This window comes from Heterodontus francisci, chromosome 39 (genome assembly GCF_036365525.1).
Source record: "Heterodontus francisci isolate sHetFra1 chromosome 39, sHetFra1.hap1, whole genome shotgun sequence".
Taxonomy (NCBI): domain Eukaryota; kingdom Metazoa; phylum Chordata; class Chondrichthyes; order Heterodontiformes; family Heterodontidae; genus Heterodontus; species Heterodontus francisci.
Genome location: NC_090409.1, coordinates 37,816,261 through 37,835,620, shown reverse-complemented (window position 1 = coordinate 37,835,620; position 19,360 = coordinate 37,816,261). Strand labels below are relative to the sequence as shown.

At 49.3% G+C, this 19,360-nt stretch overlaps 1 protein-coding gene across 3 annotated transcripts in view; it reads left to right on the top strand.

Moving 5' to 3' along the window:
* Positions 1-17,734, top strand: part of LOC137352740 (tripartite motif-containing protein 75-like) — a 28,546-nt gene extending 10,812 nt beyond the window's left edge. For all 3 annotated transcript variants that reach the window (XM_068018500.1, XM_068018499.1, XM_068018501.1), the window contains exons 4-7: positions 1,451-1,546; positions 3,956-4,189; positions 9,568-9,590; positions 16,069-17,734. In XM_068018500.1, coding sequence (XP_067874601.1) covers positions 1,451-1,546; positions 3,956-4,189; positions 9,568-9,590; positions 16,069-16,222 — 507 coding nt within the window. In that variant the 3' untranslated portion in view covers positions 16,223-17,734. The remainder of the gene's footprint in view (positions 1-1,450; positions 1,547-3,955; positions 4,190-9,567; positions 9,591-16,068) is intronic.
* The last annotated feature ends 1,626 nt before the right edge of the window (positions 17,735-19,360 follow it).

The window sequence follows — 19,360 nt, the reverse complement described above, 5'->3', positions numbered from 1 at the left end:
AGAAAAATTAGAGGGGAGATGAGGAAAAACTTTTCACCCAGAGAGTGGTGATGTCTGGAACTCACTGACTCAAAGGGTAGTTGAGGCAGAAACCCTCAACCCATTCAAAAGGAGTCTGCATATGCACCTCAAGTGCCGTAATCTACAGGGCTACGGACCAAATGCTGGAAGGTGGGATTAGAATTGGTGGATCGTTTTTCTGCCGGCACGGACACGATGGGCCAAGTGACCTCTTTCTGTGCCTTAAACGTTCTATGATTCTAAGCCTTCACAGCCTTTCGTGTATATCTCCAGTGAGCAGGCATTCTCTTTCTCTCTCTCTTCAGCTGCCACTACCGGGTGTCTTCTCTTATAGCTGGCCTTGAGGTTTCGTCCCGATGGGTTCCCTTTTTACAGCCTGATTGCCTTCAGAAAGTCTGTCAAATTTAACTGGACTCAGAAGTCAATAGCTTATTGTTCTGCGACAAAATGCAGAGACCAGAAGTCTGGGTTCACAAAACCATTCGGGCCTTTCCATTGGCCCCAGGTGTTAACACCTGCCTGGTTCGTTTGCATTTTCCGAATTCCCAACTGCCTGCTTTACAAAAGTCTGGGAGGGTGAAACCCATCGTTCTTCAGGTGTTAGTGGCTGTAGTCTCTGTTTTTTCTGAAGACAGTCTTTGATGTGTTCTCTGTTGCCCTGGTAAACCTTCGCAGAGCGGAGGTGAGGTCACCTGACCTTCTGGACTCCATCTTGAACTTTTAAAAATCACAATTTGTAAGACATAATCATGTTACAAGGTCCAACATTCATAACAGCTCTCCCCCGCCAAGCTCCCGACCACTGATTTCCATCACCTCAAACACCTAAAGGACGATGGCCCACTGGACTCAACCATCCCAATGCTCCTCCAGCCAATCTTCCACATTCCATAAACCTAAGCTCATCCAAAACTCTTGCTCCGATTCCCAACTCGCACCAATTCCTGTTCGCCCATCACTGCTCACCCTCCCCATGTTGCTCGCTGACCTGCTAAGGCTCCCTGCCTGGCAACGCCTCAATTTTAAAATTCTCATCCTTTTTTTCAAATCCCTCCATGGCCTTCGCTCCCTCCAGCCACTACAACCCTCTGAGATCTCTCCGCTCCTCCAATTCCGCCCTCTTGCCCATCCCCCGATTCCCACCGCTCCACCATTGGCGGCCGTGCCTTCAGCTGCCTGGGGGCCCTAAGCTCTGGAATTCCCTCCCTAAACCTCTCCGCCTCTCTCTCTCTCTCTCTCCTCCATTAAGACGCTCCTTAAAAACCGACCTCGTTGACCGAGCTTTTGGTCGCCTGTCCTAATATCTCCTTATGTGACTCGCTGTCAACGTACATCTGATTAACGGTCCTAAGAAATACCTTGGGAATGATAGATGCAAATTGTTGTCTGCTAATATGGAAATCTGTCTCTCCCTTCTCTCTCTGAGCAGAAGATGGTGCCAAATATTGTCGAGAGCTTGGAGGAAAGTCACGCAAAGCTGTCTATACAGATCCTGCAGTATGCGGAGCTAGAGGATAAAGCAAAGGTGAGATATGATTTTTCTTTACTTCATCCCCGAGGGTCAAGTGTAAATTCTATTAGGCATCTCTGCTGACCTGAAGACACAGGCCCCATGTGCTCCCAAACGTTACAGCCCCAAAAGATCTTGGCTTGATCTGCCATGTCATTTGGCCTTCTGGAGAGTCAGCTGTGGCTCAGGGGGTAATACTGTTCCCTGTGGGTCAGAATGTTGGGGGTTTAGGTCCCACTCCAGGGAACTTGAGCACATTACATAGGCTGAGGTTCCTGGTGCAGTACTGAGAGAACACAACACTGTCTGAGGGGGTAGTACTGAGAGAGCACAGCACTGTCTGAGGGGGAAGTACTGAGAGAACACAGCACTGTCTGAGGGGGTAGTACTGAGAGAACACAGCACTGTCTGAGGGGGTAGTACTGAGAGAGCACAGCACTGTCTGTGGGGGTAGTACTGAGAGAACACAGCACTGTCTGAGGGGGTAGTACTGAGAGAGCACAGCACTGTCTGAGGGGGGAATACTGAGAGAACACAGCACTGTCTGAGGGGGTAGTACTGAGAGAGCACAGCACTGTCTGAGGGGGGAATACTGAGAGAACACAGCACTGTCTGTGGGGGTAGTACTGAGAGGCCACAGCACTGTTTGAGGGGGTAGTACTGAGAGAACACAGCACTGTCTGAGGGGGTAGTACTGAGAGAGCACAGCACTGTCTGAGGGGGCAGTACTGAGGGAGCACGGCACTGTCGGAGGGGGCAGTACTGAGGATGCACGGCACTGTCTGAGGGGGTAGTACTGAGAGAGCACGGCACTGTCGGAGGGGACAGTACTGAGGGAGCACAGCACTGTCGGAAGGGGCAGTACTGAGGGAGCACGACCATGTTAAAGGGGGCAGTACTGAGGGAGCACCGCACTGTTGGAGGGTCAGTACTGAGTGAGCGCTGCACTATCAGAGGGTCAGTACTGAGTGAGTGCTGCACTGTCGGAGGGTCAGTGCTGAGGGAGGGCTGCACAGGCCAGGTTGAGAGAATGGTTAATAAAGCATACAGTATCCTGGGCTTTATTAATAGGGGTATAGAATACAAGAGCCAGGAAGTTATGTTGAACTTATATAAGACACTAGTTTGGCCTCAGCTGGAGAAATACGTCCAGTTCTGGGGGCCGCACTTTAGGAAAGACGTGAAGGCATTGAGGAGAGTACAGAAAAGATTCACGAGAATTAATCCAGGGATGAGGAACTTCAGGGCTGTTTTACTTGGAGAAGAGAAGGCTGAGAGGTGATTTGATAGAGGTATTCAAAATCATGAGATGTCTGGACAGAGTAGATAGAGAGAAACTGTTCCCACTGGTGAAAGGATTGAGAACGAGAGGACACAGATTTAAAGTAATTGGTAAAAGAAGCAGAAGTGACATGGGGGGAAAACATGATTACGCAGCGAGTGGTTAAGGTCTGGAATGCACTGCCTGAGAGTGTGGTGAGGGAGGTTCAATTGAAGCATTCAAAAGGGAATTAAGACAGTGATATGAAAAGCAAGAATGTGCAGAGTTATGGGGAGAAGGCGGAGGAGTGGCACTGGGTGAAATGCTCATTCGGAGAGCCGGTGCAGACACGATGGGCCGAATGGCCTCCTTCTGTGAGGTTGTGATTCTGTGATATACACTGCACCAACCCCACACAAGATCCTTGCGATCTCCTGGGAGAGGCAGAGAAGCAGCTTGAAAAACCCCAGGCCAATTTTGGGAGCGCGTGTGGGGGTAAGTCTGGGAAATCCCTCTCCCTCAAGGCAATCGAGACTGGCCCAGGAGCTCACTCTGGCCCTGACCATTCCTAAAGGTGTACCTACCTTTAGTGAGACGGAATGTCCTCCTCGGGCAGGAACAGGTCCAGTTCTGGCTCGGCTGAATCGGTGTCCATTGCACGAGGTGTCAGCCTGTCCCTGAGGACCGCTATTCTCTGGGGAAAGGATCCACCTCCTGCCGTCTAACCTCGGCCTGGCCTTGTGCAGCTTCAATCAGCTCCCTAGCCTAACTAAGCAGTAGAGTAGATCCAGTGCACCAGTCAACCATGACAGCAGGACAGGGTTTAAACTGGGGGGGGGGGTGTGGGGGGTGGGGTGATGATTATAGGGCTGACGGCAGACAGTGAGCGATGAGCGCAGAGAATGGACTTTGAGGCAGAAACCCTTGGATATTTCAGAAATCTGGATGGGGGGTGGGGGGTGTTGGGGTACTGTACCATGTGTCTGGGGGAGTTTGATGGGCTGAATTTACCTTGTGGCAAATTAATTTAAATTGAGAGTTCACTTTGTGGGTTGTCTTGCACATAAAACTCTTGTGAAGGTGGAGCCTCTCCCACGTGCGTGTACTTGGGGGCTGCTTAGACCTCCAGGTTTGACTGACTGTGCTGGTTTCTGTGTGTTCAGGAAGAGATCTCGAATGCCACAGAAGAGACCGAGTGTGAGATTGATCACGTGATCGAGTTCCTGCAGAATGAGAAGGAACGGATAAAGATTGACATCCAGCATGTTGGAAAAGAACACCTAGACACCGTATATGGCCTCCAGGCAGAGGCCACTGACAGACTGGAGGAATGTGCAAACACAATACTTTCATTCAAGGAGGCAGCCAATGTTCAGGACGAGCTGCCTTTCGTCGAAGTATGATACCCCTGGGCCCACTGAATCCATCCCATGATCCTGTTTCACCTTCTTGTCCGTTTGTACATTTCTCTCTCCTGTCTCTTTCTGTGACTCTGTCTCGATCTCCTGTATGTATTTATGTTTGTCGGCTTCTCCTTCTGTCTGTCTTTGTGAGCCTCTCCCCGATGTATCTGTCCGTCTGTCTGTCTCTCCTTCTGCCTGTCTCTGTCTGTCTCTGTGTGTTTGTCTTTTTTTTATTTGTTCCTGGGATGTGGGCGTCGCTGGCCAGGCCAGCATTTATTGCACATCCCTCATTACCCTTGAGAAGGTGGTGGTGAGCTGCCTTCTTGAACCGCTGCAGTCCATGTGGGGTAGGTATACCCACAGTGCTGTTCGGAAGGGAGTTCCAGGATTTTGACCCAGCGACAGTGAAGGAACGGCGATATAGTTCCAAGTCAGGATGGTGTGTGACATGGAGGGGAACTTGCAGGTGGTGGTGTTCCCATGTATCTGCTGCCCTTGTCCTTCTAGTTGATAGAGGTCGCGGGTTTGGAAGGTGCTGTCAAAGGAGCCTTGGTGAGTTGCTGCAGTGCATCTTGTAGATGGTACACACTGTTGCCACTGTGCGTCGGTGGTGGAGGGAGTGAATGTTTGTGCATGGAGTGCCAATCAAGCGGGCTGCTTTGTCCTGGATGGTGTCTAGTTTCTTGAGTGTTGTTGGAGCTGCACCCATCCAGGCAAGTGGAGAGTATTCCATCACACTCCTGACTTGTGCCTTGTAGATGGTGGACAGGTTTTGGGGAGTCAGGAGGTGAGTTACTCGCCGCAGGATTCCCAGCTTCTAACCTGCTCTTGTAGACACGGTGTTTATATGGCTGGTCAGTTCAGTTTCTGGTCAATGGTAACCCCTAGGATGTTGATAGAGGGGGATTCAGTGATGGTAATGCCGTTGAATGTCAAGGGGAGATGGTTAGATTCTCTCTTGTTGGAGATGGTCATTGCCTGGCACTTGTGTGGCGCGAATGTTACTTGCCACTTATCAGCCCCAGCCTGGATATTGTCCAGGTCTTGCTGCATTTCTACACGGACTGCTTCAGTATCTGAGGAGTCGCGAATGGTGCTGAACATTGTGCAATCATCAGCGAATATCCCCACTTCTGACCTTATGATTGAAGGAAGGTAATTGATGAAGTAGCTGAAGATGGTTGGGCCGAGGACACTACCCTGAGGAACTCCTGCAGTGATGTCCTGGAGCTCAGATGATTGACCTCCAACAACCACAACCATCTTTTTTTGCACTAGGTATGATTCCAACCAGCGGAGAGTTTTCCCCCTGATTCCTATTGACTCCAGTTTTGCTAGAGCTCCTTGATGCCATACTCGGTCAAATGCTGCCTTGATGTCAAGGGCAGTCACTCTCATCTTACCTCTTGAGTTCAGCTCTTTTGTCCATGTTTGAACAAAGGCTTTAAAGAGGTCAGGAGCTGAGTGGCCCTGGCAAAACCCAAACTGAGCGTCACTGAGCAGGTTGTTGCTAAGCAAGTATCGCTCGATAGCACTGTCGACGACACCTTCCATCACTTTACTGATAATTGAGGGTAGACTGATGGGGCAGTAATTGGCTGGGTTGGACTTGTCCTGCTTTTTGTGTACAGGACATACCTGGGTAATTTTCTGGGTGGATGTCAGTGTTGTAGCTGTACTGGAACAGCTTGGCTCGGGACGCGGAAAGTTCTGGAGCACAGGTCTTCAGTACTATTGCCAGAATATTGCCAAGGCCCATAGCCTTTGCAGTATCCAGTGCCTTCTGTCGTTTCTTGATACCACGCGGTGTGAATCGAATTAGCTGAAGTCTGGCATCTGTGATGCTGGGGACTTCAGGAGGAGGCCAAGATGGATGATCAGCTTGGCACTTCTGGCTGAAGATTGTTGCAAATGCTTCAGCCTTATCCTTCGCACTGATGTGCTGGGCTCCCCCATCATTGAGGATGGGGCTATTTGTGGAGCCACCTCCTCCAGTTAGTTGTTTAATTGTCCACCACCATTCACCGCTGGATGTGCAGGGCTGCAGAGCTTAGATCTGATCTGTTGGCTTTGGGATTGCTGTGGGTCTGGAGTCAGATGTCGGCCAGACCAGCTAAAGAATGGATTTTTACAAAAAGTGACAATTGTTTCATGGCCATCATTAAACTAGCTTTTTAATTCCAGAATTTTATTATTTGAATTCAAATTCCACCTTCTGCTGTGGTGGGATTCGAACCCATGTCCCCAGAGAAATACCCTGGCCCTCTGAGTTACTAGTCTAGTGACAATACATCTATGCCACTGCCTCCCCTATCACTCCTTCTGTCTGTCTCTGTGTGTCACTCCTGTGTGTGTGCCTGTCTGTCTGTCTCAGTATGTCTGTCATGTGTGTCTGTCTGCCTCTGTGTGTCCATGTCATGTGTGTGTGTGTCTGTCTCTGCGCGTGTGTGTCCGTGACGTGTGTGTGTGTGTCTGTCTCTCTCTGTGTATCCTTGCTCTGTGTGTGTCTGTTTCTGTGTGTCCGTGTCGTGTGTGTGTGTGTGTCTGTCTGTCTCCGTGTGTCCGTGTCCTGTGTGTCTGTCTCTGTGTGTGTCTGTCTCTGTGTATCCGTGTCCTTTGTGTTTGTCTCTGTGTATCCATGTCATGTGAGTCTGTCTCTCTTTATCCGTGTCCTGTGTGTTTGTCTCTCTGTATCCATGTCGTGTGTATCTGTCTCTGTGTATCCGTGTCGTGTGTGTCTGTCTCTGTGTATCCGTGTTATGTGTGCTGTCTCTGTGTATCTGTGAGCTGTGTGTCTGTCTCTGTTTATCCGTGTCCTGTGTGTCTATCTCTGTTTATCCGTGTCCTGTGTGTCTGTCTCTGTTTATCTGTGTCCTGTGTGTCTGTCTCTCTGTATCCGTGTCCTGTGTGTCTGTCTCTGTTTATCCGTGTCCTGTGTGTCTGTATCTGTTTATCCGTGTTGTGTGTGTCTGTCTCTGTGTATCTGTGTCCTGTGTGTCTGTCTCTGTGTATCTGTGTCCTGTGTGTCTGTCTCTGTTTATCCGTGTTGTGTGTGTCTGTCTCTGTGTATCTGTGTCCTGTGTGTCTGTCTCTGTTTATCCGTGTCCTGTGTGTCTATCTCTGTTTATCCGTGTCCTGTGTGTCTGTCTCTGTTTATCTGTGTCCTGTGTGTCTGTCTCTCTGTATCTGTGTCCTGTGTGTCTGTCTCTGTTTATCTGTGTCCTGTGTGTCTGTCTCTCTGTATCCGTGTCCTGTGTGTCTGTCTCTGTTTATCTGTGTCCTCTGTGTCTGTCTCTCTGTTTCTGTGTCCTGTGTGTCTGTCTCTGTTTATCTGTGTCCTGTGTGTCTGTCTCTCTGTATCTGTGTCCTGTGTGTCTGTCTCTGTTTATCTGTGTCCTGTGTGTCTGTCTCTCTGTATCTGTGTCCTGTGTGTCTGTCTCTGTTTATTTGTGTCCTGTGTGTCTGTCTCTCTGTATCTGTGTCCTGTGTGTCTGTCTCTGTTTATCCGTGTCCTGTGTGTCTGTCTCTGTTTATCTGTGTCCTGTGTGTCTGTCTCTCTGTATCTGTATCCTGTGTGTCTGTCTCTGTTTATCTGTGTCCTGTGTGTCTGTCTCTCTGTATCTGTGTCCTGTGTGTCTGTCTCTGTTTATTTGTGTCCTGTGTGTCTGTCTCTCTGTATCTGTGTCCTGTGTGTCTGTCTCTGTTTATCTGTGTCCTGTGTGTCTGTCTCTCTGTATCTGTGTCCTGTGTGTCTGTCTCTGTTTATCTGTGTCCTGTGTGTCTGTCTCTCTGTATCTGTGTCCTGTGTGTCTGTCTCTGTTTATCTGTGTCCTGTGTGTCTGTCTCTGTTTATCCGTGTCCTGTGTGTCTGTCTCTCTGTATCTGTGTCCTGTGTGTCTGTCTCTGTTTATCTGTGTCCTGTGTGTCTGTCTCTGTTTATTTGTGTCCTGTGTGTCTGTCTCTGTTTATCTGTGTCCTGTGTGTCTGTCTCTGTTTATCTGTGTCCTGTGTGTCTGTCTCTCTGTATCTGTGTCCTGTGTGTCTGTCTCTGTTTATTTGTGTCCTGTGTGTCTGTCTCTCTGTATCTGTGTCCTGTGTGTCTGTCTCTGTTTATCTGTGTCCTGTTTCTATTTTCTATTTCTATTTCCTGCCCTATTTCTACCTAAGGTGTTATAGTTTCAGCAATATGTTCTCTCTGTATCTGTTGTTGTTTCATTCCACCTATAATTAATTTTATTTATTACTGGCCATTAGTCTTTCCTTTTCTTGACAAGTATTCCCTTATTCCCTAAATTAGACCTCTCTCTGCCCCACTCCCCCCAGAGCACATTCCTGGGGAGTGTTGGACAGGAGGGAATGGCATTAAACTGCTCGCAAACACCCGCAGGTGCTGAGAGCTGGGTGACACCATGGACCCAAACTCACTCACTCACACTCTCACGTTCACTCTCACACACACTCTCACACTCTCTCTCTCTCTTTCTCACACTTACACTCTCACATTTACTCTCACACTCACACTCTCTCTCTCACACTCACTGCCACACTCACTCTCATAGTGACACTCTCACATTCACTCTCACACTCACTCTCTCACACACTCACACTCTCCCTCTCTCCCTTTCTCACTCACTCTCTCTCTCACACTCATTCTCGCACTCTCTCCCACATTCACTCTCACACTCTCTTTCACTCACTCTCTCACACTCGCTCTCACACTCTTATCATACTCACTCTCTCACACTCCCACTCATTCTCACTCTCACACTCATTCTCACGCACTCATGCTCATACATACTTCCACTCACATTCACTTTCACACACAGACACACACTCTCGCACTCACATACCTTCACGCTCTCACAATCTCTCTCACACGGTCTTACAATCTCACACACACTCTCGTACACGCTCACATGGACTGCAGCAGTCAGGAAGGTAGCTCACTGTCACCTCTGTACGGAATTACGTGTGTGTCTGTGCCTGTGTGTGTGCCTGTGTGTGTGTGTCTGTGTGTTATACCAGCAGAGTGTGTGTTTGTGGCGGCTTGTGTGTGTGTATGAGAGGTTGACTGTGTGTGTGTGCGTGTACCAGCAGAGTGTGTGTTTGTGGCTTGTGTGTATGTGTGTGTTTTGAGTGCGCATGTGTGGGAAAGTCTTTGCATGTGTGTGTGTGAGTGCATGCTTGAGTGCTTATGTCTTTGAATGATTGTGAGCTATTGCAGGTAAAAATGAGTACGTGCACCTATAGATGTGAGGGTATGTGGGACTGCAGGTGTGCGAGTGTTTACGTATCTATGTGAGTGTGTAAATGTGAGTGTGTGTTCACGATTCCAGGTAACAATGGTTAACATATTGTTCTTTGTGTTTCAGAGTATGATGCATTTCATGCAGAGGTAAGCTTCCTCGTGTATGTATAAAGAATGAATCAAGCAGGGAATAACAGGGAATGGAAGTGTCAGACAGGGTATAACAGGGAATGGAAGTGTCAGACAGGGTATAACAGGGAATGGAAGAGAGACACACAGGAAATAACAGAGAATGGGAGAAGTGTTATACAAATGAAATAACAAGTATTGGGAGAGTTGCACAGTGAATGGGAACGGGCAGGACATGACATACCCAGCAGAGGTGGCGGCACAGTGGTATACAAGTCGCCCTGGGAGTCCTCAACATTGACTCCAGACCCCATGAAGTCTCATGGCATCAGGTCAAACATGGGCAAGGAAACCTCCTGCTGATTACCACCTACTGCCCCCACCCCCAATTGGAAGAAGTACTGTGGGGAGTAAGGGCACTGAATGTATTCTGGGTGGGGAACTTCAATGTCCATCACCAAGAGTGGCTCAGTCGCACCACTACTGACCGAGCTGGCTCAGTCCTAAAGGACATAGCTGCTAGACTGGGTCTGTGGCAGGTGGTGAGGGAACCAAGAAGAGGGAAAAACATTATATTTTATTCATAAAAATCTGTAAAAAAATGCATTACAAAACAGTTCAAAACAGTACCAAGTTGACATTCCAAAAAGTGCAAAGGAAATCAGTTTTCTTCGATACAGGAGTGAGTTGCCTCACTACCATTCCATTCCATTTTACATGCCATGTACATTTTACAGCAAACCCATATCTGGTGTCTACAGCCCGAGGAGTTTCCGAGGGGTCCAGCCCCTCAGTTCACTTTGGTGGGGGGACCTTACACCGTGGTCTTTCCCCATTGAGCCTTTACAGTGGCTGCCCCAAGCTTTAGTGCGTCCCTCAGCACGTAGTCCTGGACCTTGGAATGTGCCAGTCTGCAACACTCGGTCGTGGATAACTCTTTGCGCTGGAAGACCAGCAGGTTTCGGGCAGACCAAAGGGCGTCTTTCACCGAATTTATGGTCCTCCAGCAGCAGTTGATGTTTGTCTCTGTGTGCGTCCCTGGGAACAGCCCGTGGAGCACAGACTCCTGTGTTACAGAGCTGCTTGGGATGAACCTCGACAAAAACCACTGCATCTCTTTCCACACCGTCGAGCAGGATGAGACGGGCTCACATTACTTCTTCCAAAAGGTACACAGAGAGAGCTCTGTGATCAGCAGCCTGAGGGAAGAGGATGGCTTGGTAACGTCTTCGCAGTCCGACATACTAAGGATCAGCAAATCCTTTTATGCTGGGCTGTACAACGTGAAACCCACGGACAGCACAGCTTCCAAGTCCTTCCTGTTATCTATCACGGAGATCTTAGATGACAGCATGAGGGAGAGACTGGACAAACCGCTAACTCGAGATGAGCTGACAAAAGCTGTCAGATAGTCCAAGGTTGAAGCACATCACGTAGTGGATTTAATGCTACGCACGTTAATTGAAGCAATATTTATACCCATTTTTAAGTTAGTTGTTGCTTCCCACACCATTTGTCCTTGCTAGACCCAGTCCTTTGGGATGTTCCTGCATACCCATTGTGTACACAAGTAGTTTCACGTTCATTGGGCTCAGAAACCCCTCCTGGTTTCTCATGCAGGGTTTGTTCTGCTGGGGTGACATCAGGGGGCGGGGGGGGTCTCTTGTCGGCAGCAAGGCTTGGGCTGTCCTCTGCTGTTGGCGTCTTTTCCCTCCTGTTCCTCCTCGAAAACATCACTGCTCCCAGCTTCCCGGAGCTGGGGTGTGCCCGACGCTTTGCTCTCGGTGTCCTGGAGCTGGGATGCGCTGGGCATGTCGCTCGGTTCGGTGCTTTGGGTTTGGGGCATGCTGGGCCCATCACAGCTTCCAGTGCCCGGGGACTAGGGGGCTTCATCTTCCAGCTCCTTTGAGTTCTGCCGCTTCTTTTGCAGGTGCTGTCGTTCCGGCCCCTCCTCGTCCAGTGAGGAGGAGCTGCCGTAGTCAGTCTCAGACGGTAGCCTCCTCTTGCCACTGGTTTGGGTGGTGGCCTGTTCCACTTTTGGAGGTCTTTTCTTTGTGGTTTTCCTTTGTACCACTTGCCATTGACCAGTTTGTCCATCTGCTGCCTCCTCCTCCATTGATTCTGTCTGTAGAGGAGGGGTTTCCGGGCACAGGGTAGGTGCTGGGTCGCTGGTTGCAGCTGCCTCCCCTTTCTTCTCCTTCTCAGGTAGACTTTGCTCGCTGCGGTGAGGGTTGCTTGTCTCCTTCCCAGTACCAGACACATTCCCTGTTCCTTCTCCCGGCCTTTCCTTGGACCTTGCCGCCTGAGCATAACTGAGGCAGCGTTTGGGGCAGGTTTTGTAGAGGTGGCCTGCCTCACCGCACAGGTTGCAACACTTACTCTGCTAACAGTCCTTGGTCTGATGGCCTTCCTCCTTGTAGTTCTTGCAGACGACCGTGCTGCAGTTAGCTGCCACGTGACCAGATTTGCCACAGGTGCGACAAACTCTGGGCTGCCCCGCATAGGCCAAGAAGCCTCGACTTACTCCGATAGCGAAGCTGGAGGGAGGATGGGTGATGGCTCCATTGGCATCGACCTTCAAGGTCACCTTGACCTGGTCCAAATCCCAAATGGGTCCTTGACCTACCTGGCGAGAAAGGTGAGTATATCCACGACAGGAACATGGGGGTTTTGGAGGTGAATTGTCCCCACCCGGTCATGTTGTGACGGCAGTGTGAAGAGTGGCTCCACTGTGAGGATCGACAGCGGCGCCTGGTTTCCCTTCTCCTTGAATACCTTCAGGAATTTGATGCGTCCCGCCATGTTCTTGAACATCACGTTGAAATATCCATTGCTGGGGAAGTCCTGCAGGCAGAAGATGTCCGCACCTTGGAATCCACAGCAATCAATAAGGATTTTTTTAATGAAGACGGTACGGTCAACTGGTGCATCTCCTTCCTTATCCTTCACCACCACCTGAACGGTGTTATGTACTCCCTGGCCTGAAGCTATGGAATTGGTTACAGCCATTTTACTCAAAACTTACCTAGAACAGGATCAAAGGCCATTAATCATGGTGTCTCTCCCCTGTCAGGTAACCAAGAAGAGGGAAAAAACATACTTTTTTAAAATTTCCAAAATATACTTTATTCATAAAAATCTGTAAAAAATACATTACCAAACAGTTTCAAACAGCACCAAGTCAAAAAATACAATCAGTTTCCTTCAATACAATCATGAGTTGCCTCGCAACCCTTCCATTTCATTTGTCATGCCATATACATTTTTACATTTTACAGCAAACGAAAATTTTCCCGATACAGTTCGAGGGGTTTCCCATGGATCCAGCCCCTCAGTTCAGCTTGGTGGTGGGACCTTACACTGTGGTCTTTCCCCATTGAGCCTTTTCTGCGGCTGCCCCAAGCTTTAGTGCGTCCCTCAGCACGTAGTCCTGAACCTTGGAATGTGCCAGTCTGCAACATTCGGTGGTGGACAACTCTTTGCGCTGGAAGACCAGCAAGTTTCGGGCAGACCAAAGGGCGTCTTTCACCGAATTGATAGTCCTCCAGCAGCAGTTGATGTTTGTCTCGGTGTGCATCCCTGGGAACAGCCCGTAGAGCACAGACTCCTGTGTTACAGAGCTGCTTGGGATGAACCTCGACAAAAACCACTGCATCTCTTTCCACACCTGCTTTGCAAAGACACATTCCAGGAGGAGGTGGGCGACCGTCTCTTCCCCACCACAGCCAACGCGGGGGCACTGTGCGGAGGGGGCGAGACTTCGGGTGTGCATGAAGGATCTGACGGGGAGGGCCCTTCTCACCACCAGCCAAGCTACGTCTTGGTGCTTGTTTGAAAGTTCTGGTGATGAGGCATTCCGCCAAATGACTTTGACGGTCTGCTCGGGGAACCATCCGACAGCATCCACCGTCTCCTTTTCCCGTAGGCCCTTGAGGACATTCCGTGCAGACCACTGCCTGATGGACCGGTGGTCAAAGGTGTTTTCCCACAGAAACTGCTCCACGAAGGATAGGTGGTACGGCACGGCCCAACTGCATGGAGCGTTCCGCGGCAATGTGGCCAAGCCCATCCTTCGCAACACCAGGGACAGATAGAACCTCAGCACGTAGTGACACTTGGAGTTTGCGTACTGGAGGTCTACACACAGCTTGATGCAGCCGCACACGAAGGTGTTCATCAGGATGAGGGCCACGTTGGGTACATTTTTCCCACCCTTGTCCAGAGATTTGAACATCGTGTCCCTCCGGACCCGGTCCATTTTAGATCCCCAGATGAAGCGGAAAATGGCTCGGGTGACTGCCACGGCGCAGGAGTGGGGTATGGGCCAGACCTGCGCCACGTAGAGCAACAACGTGAGCGCCTCGCACCTGATGACCAGGTTCTTACCCACAATGGAGAGAGATCGCTGCCCCCACATGCCCAACTTTTGTCGTACCTTGGCTACTCGCTCCTCCCATGTTTTGGTGCACGCCCCGGCCCTTCCGAACCATATCCCCAGCACCTTCAGGTAATCTGACCTGACGGTGAAGGGGACAAAGGATCGGTCAGCCCAGTTCCCAAACAACATGGCCTCGCTCTTGCCGTGGTTAACGTTGGCTCCCGAGGCCAGTTCGAACTGGTCGCAGATGCTCATCAGTCTGCGCACGGACAGCGGATCCGAGCAGAAGACGGCGACGTCATCCATGTACAGGGAGGTTTTACCTAAACATACTTGACCTCATCCTCATCAATCTGCCTGTCGCAGATACATCTGTCCATGACAGTATTGGTAGGAGTGACCACCGCACAGTCCTTTTAAACTGAGGGTACCCACCGTACTAAATAGGATAGATTTCAAACAGATCTAACAACTCAAAACTGGGCATCCATGAGGTGCTGTGGGCCATCAGCAGTAACAGAATTGTACTCAACCACAATCTGTAACCTCATGGCCCGGCATATTCCCCACTCTACCATTACCATCAAGCCAGGGGATCAACCCTGGTTCAATGAAGAGTGCAGGAGGGCATGCCAGGAGTAGCACCAGGCATACCTAAAAATGAGGTATCAACCTGGTGAAGCTACAACACAGGACTACCTGCATGCCAAACAACGTAAGCAGCATGCGATAGACAGAGCTAAGCGATCCCACAACCAACGGATCAGATCTAAGCTCTACAGTCCTGCCACATCCAGTCATGAATGGTGGTGGACAATTAAACAACTGACAGGAGGAGCAGGCTCCACAAACATCCCCAACCAAAATGATTGGGAGCCCATCACATCAGTGTAAAAGACAAGGCATTTGCATCCATCTTCAGCCAGAAGTGCCGAGTTGATGATCCATCTCGGCCTTCTCCTGAGGCCCCCAGCATCACAGACGCCAGTCATCAGCCAATCCGATTCACTCCACCTGATATCAAGAAACAGCTGAAGGCACTGGATACTGCAAAGGCTATGGGCCGTGACAGCATTCCGGCAATAGTGGAAACTTGTACTCCAGAGCTAGCCGTTCCCCTAGCCAAGCTGTTCCAGTACAGCTACAACACTGGCATTTACCCGGAAATGTGGAAAATTGCCCAGTTATGTCAAGTGTACAAAAAGCAGGACAAAACCAACCTGGCCAATTACCACCTTATCAGTCTACTCCCGATCATCAGTAAAGTCATGGAAGGTGCCATCAACAGTGCTATCAAGTGGCACTTTCTTAGCAATAACCTGGTCACTGACGCTCAGTTTGGGTTCTGCAAGGGCCACTCAGCTCCTGACCTCATTACAGCCTTGGTCCAAAAATGGACAAAAGAAATGAACTCCAGAGGTGAGGTTTGAGTGATTGCCCTTGACATCAAGGCAACATTTGACCAAGTATGGCATCAAGGAGCCCGAGCAAAACTGGAGTTCATAGGAATCGGGGAAAACTCTCTGCTGGTTGGAGTCATACCTAGCACAAAGGAAGATGGTTGTGGTTGTTGGAGGTCAATTATCTCAGCCCCAGGACATCACTGCAGACACCAAACACAGTCTGTCTGGAAAGGCTGAGGGGTGACCTGATTGAGGTCTTTCAAATGATGAAAGGGGTTTCGATAGGGTAGGCATAGAGAAAATGTTTCCACTTGCTGGGGGGGGCGGGGCAGAGACCAGAACTAGGGGCCATCAATATAAGACAGTCACTAATAAATCCAATTGGGAATTCAGGAGAAATGTCTTTCCCCAGAGAGTGGTGAGAATGTGGAACTCGCTCCCACAGGGAGTGGTCGAGGTGAATAGTATCGATGTATTTAAGCTGGATAAACACATGAGGGAGAAAGGAATAGAAGGATATGGCGATAGGGTGAGAGGGAGAAGGGGTGGGAGGAGGCTGGTGTGGAGCAGAAACACCAGCACGGAGTAGATGGGCCGAATGGCCTGATTCTGCACTGTAAAAGCTCTGTAATTATTACACTACACCCGTACACTATCCTGTCCTATACAGAGGAGTTCACTCATCTCACACCCTTGTTTAAATTTGGCTTTGTAGGATGGAAACGTTGGTCATTTCTCCCGATGAGGTGATTGCTTATCCCAGCCTGAATTTAGATCGCTTCTCCTTACCGTCCGTCTTGCGCACATGGGTAGAGGAGGAGGAGGAGGATGATGATGATGATGAGGATGATGATGAAGATTCTAATTAACTGAAAATAAACTTTACCTGGGCTTGAATTAAATTTAGCTGGAGAAAGGTAATCAGAAATCCCAAAGGCCCATTCAGTACTGTAAATCCTACCTAATTCTATGTAACCACTACACGACCATACCCCATTGGGGAAGTTCAATGATGATTGCACAGTGTTCAGTTCCATTTTCAATTCCTTCGATAATGAAGACGTCCGTGCCCGCATGCAGCAAGACCTGGCTCGGGCTGATAAGTGGCAAGTATAATTCGGACCGCAAAGTACCAGGCCATGAACATCTCCAACAAGAGAGAGTCTAACCATCTCCCCTTGACATTCAATGGCATTACCATCACTGAATTCCCCCACTATCAACATCCTGGGGGTCACCATTGACCAGAAACTGAACTGGAGTAGCCGCATAAATACAGTGGCTACAAAAGCAGGTCAGAGGCTGGGAATCCTGCAGCAAGTAACTCACCTCCTGTCTCCCCAAAGCCTGTCCACCATCGACAAGGCACAAGTCAGGAGTGTGATGCAATACTCTCCACTTGCCTGGATGGGTGCAGCTCCAACAACACTCAAGGATCTCGAAACCGTCCAGGACAAAGCAGCCCGCTTGATTGCCACCCGATCTACTAACATTCACTCCCTCCACCACCGACGCACAGTGGCAGCAGTGTGTACCATCTACAAGATGCACAGCAGCAAAGCACCAAGGCTCCTTCGACAGCACCTTCCAAACCCGCGACCTCTACCATCTAGAAGGACAAGGGAAGCAGATGCATGGGAACATCACCACCTGCAAGTACCCCTCCAAGTCACGCACCATCCTGACTTGGAACTATATCGCTGTTCCTCCACTGTGGCTGGGTCAAAATCCTGGAATTCCCTTCCTAACAGCACTGTGGGTGTACCTACCTCACATGGACTGCAGCGGTTCAAGAAGGCAGCTCACCACCACTTTCTCGAGGGCAATTAGTGATGGGCAATAAATGCTGGCCTGGCCAGCGACGCCCACATCCCATGAATGAATAAATGGCAAAGGACTCTTTTACAAACGGTGAGCTGGATTGGATTGTGGTGGGAAGGGGATGCTGTGGGCGATGTTGAGAGGTGCGGGAAGTCAGTGAGTCAGCTGGTAAACTTTCCGTGGTGGGTTCCAGTCAGCTGATAGCATCAAAGTCTTCCTTCTGCTGGCTGTGAATGTGTGACATATCTCCACGCAGATCAATGTGCAACTGAATTCAGAGTGCAGCAGGTCAGATTGGGGATAATTGTTCAGTCAACTGTGGGAGGCCACCAGGGCACTGGGTGTTGTAGAGGGAATAACGGGGACTCCACAATGCATGGGGCCAAGGCAAAGGGCAGGGTTCAGATTCTCTAACTGCCCCAGTTGAATTTGAACTCATGTTGTCTGGATTAATACTTTAAACAATTCACTGCTGTACTCTTTTTCAGTTTGGGTGTGAGTAATTATGATTTCCGGGCTCTGTTAATCTTCTGAATTAAAACAAGCATGTAATGTTGGAATGTGCCTGTTGTGTTCATCATGAGTCAACACCCTGCAGAGAAATAACGGCTTCGATAAAGATCAGAAGGTAAAAGGCTTGCATTTCTATAGCGCCTATGATGACCTTGCGATGCCTGGAAGCCATACAACCAGCGAAGCGCTCTTTGAGTCCCTGCATGATATGTAAGAAACATAGCTACCAATTTACGCACAGCAAGCTCCCACAAACAGCAAGGCGATAATGATCCAGATCATCTGTTTTTTGGGCGTTGCTTGAGGATTAAATAATGATTCTCCGCTCGCTATTTCGAAGAAGCACAGGGGGATTCTCCCCAGCATCCTGGGCTACTATTTAATCCATCAATCAACAGAACACAAAGGGCTGATTTATCTGCTCTTCAATGCTGTTTGTGGGATCTTGCTTTGCGCAAATTGGCTACAGCAGTGACTACACTTCAAAAAGTAAAGAAAAGGTTGTCAAACTCTTTGGGATGTCATGAGGGTCACTGTATAGATACGAATCTTTATGTCTTTTGTCAAACGTTCAGGCAGGGGAATGGCTTTGTCCGGTCCCAGAGGCAAATTCACCAAACTCAATCAGGCAGATATAAATAGGATAGAACGTACAGCGCAGAAACAGACCATTCAGCCCATTGGGTCCGTGCCAGTGTTTATGCTCCACATGAATCTCCTCCCACCCTCTCTTCATCTCACCCTATCAGCATAGCAAACCCCATAGGCTGCATTGAGCTGGAATTCAACCAATGATATTGCCACCCATTGACACAGATGACCCAGTTTCCAAAGGTAGTGGGCAGTGTAGCAAGCTGTATTGGGTGGAGAGGAAATGATGGGTGAGAGTCTGATCAATGACCTGCCCAAAGAGATACAACTTATTGATACAACTGACCTGTTTCCCTGCAAGTGATTGGCTATCATGCTGTTGGCTCCTTGAAGCTATTGGCAGGGAATCATTTTCCAGTCTTCAGTAATCAGCCACAGCTGTCCCGGATCTACAGTCGCATGTTTGTGTGTTAGTCCCGAGATGTTAACACTGATCCAAGCTGTCCCAGTCAGTCAATTCTTGGTGATACCATCTCTGCAAAACAAAAAGATCAGTGATGTTCCAATGCTGTCCCAGTCAATCGTTCACCTTCTGGAAACTTCAACTCAACACAAAACTCGGCTGGTCTTGTGCTAACCCACACCAAGTCCCGTTCACCCCTCACCCCCTGTTGCTCATTGACCGACATTGGCTTCTGGTCTGGCAACATCTCGATTTAAAAATTCTTGTTGTCAAATCCCTCCATGGTCTTGCACCCTGTTGCCTCCCTATGTCTGTAACCTCCTCCAGCCCCTATGGGGATAAACAAGGTAATTACAGGCCGGTGAATCTAACATCAGTGGTTGGGAATCTATTGGGAAAAATTCTGAGGGACAGGATTAATCTCCACTTGGAGAGGTATGGATTAATCAGGGATAGTCAGCATGGCTTTGTCAGGGGGAGATTGTGTCTAACTAACTTGATTGAATTTTTCGAGGCGGTGACTAGATGTGTAGATGAGGGTAAAGCAGTTGATGTAGTCTACATGGACTTCAGTAAGGTTTTTGATAAGGTCCCGCATGGGAAATTAGTTAAGAAGGTA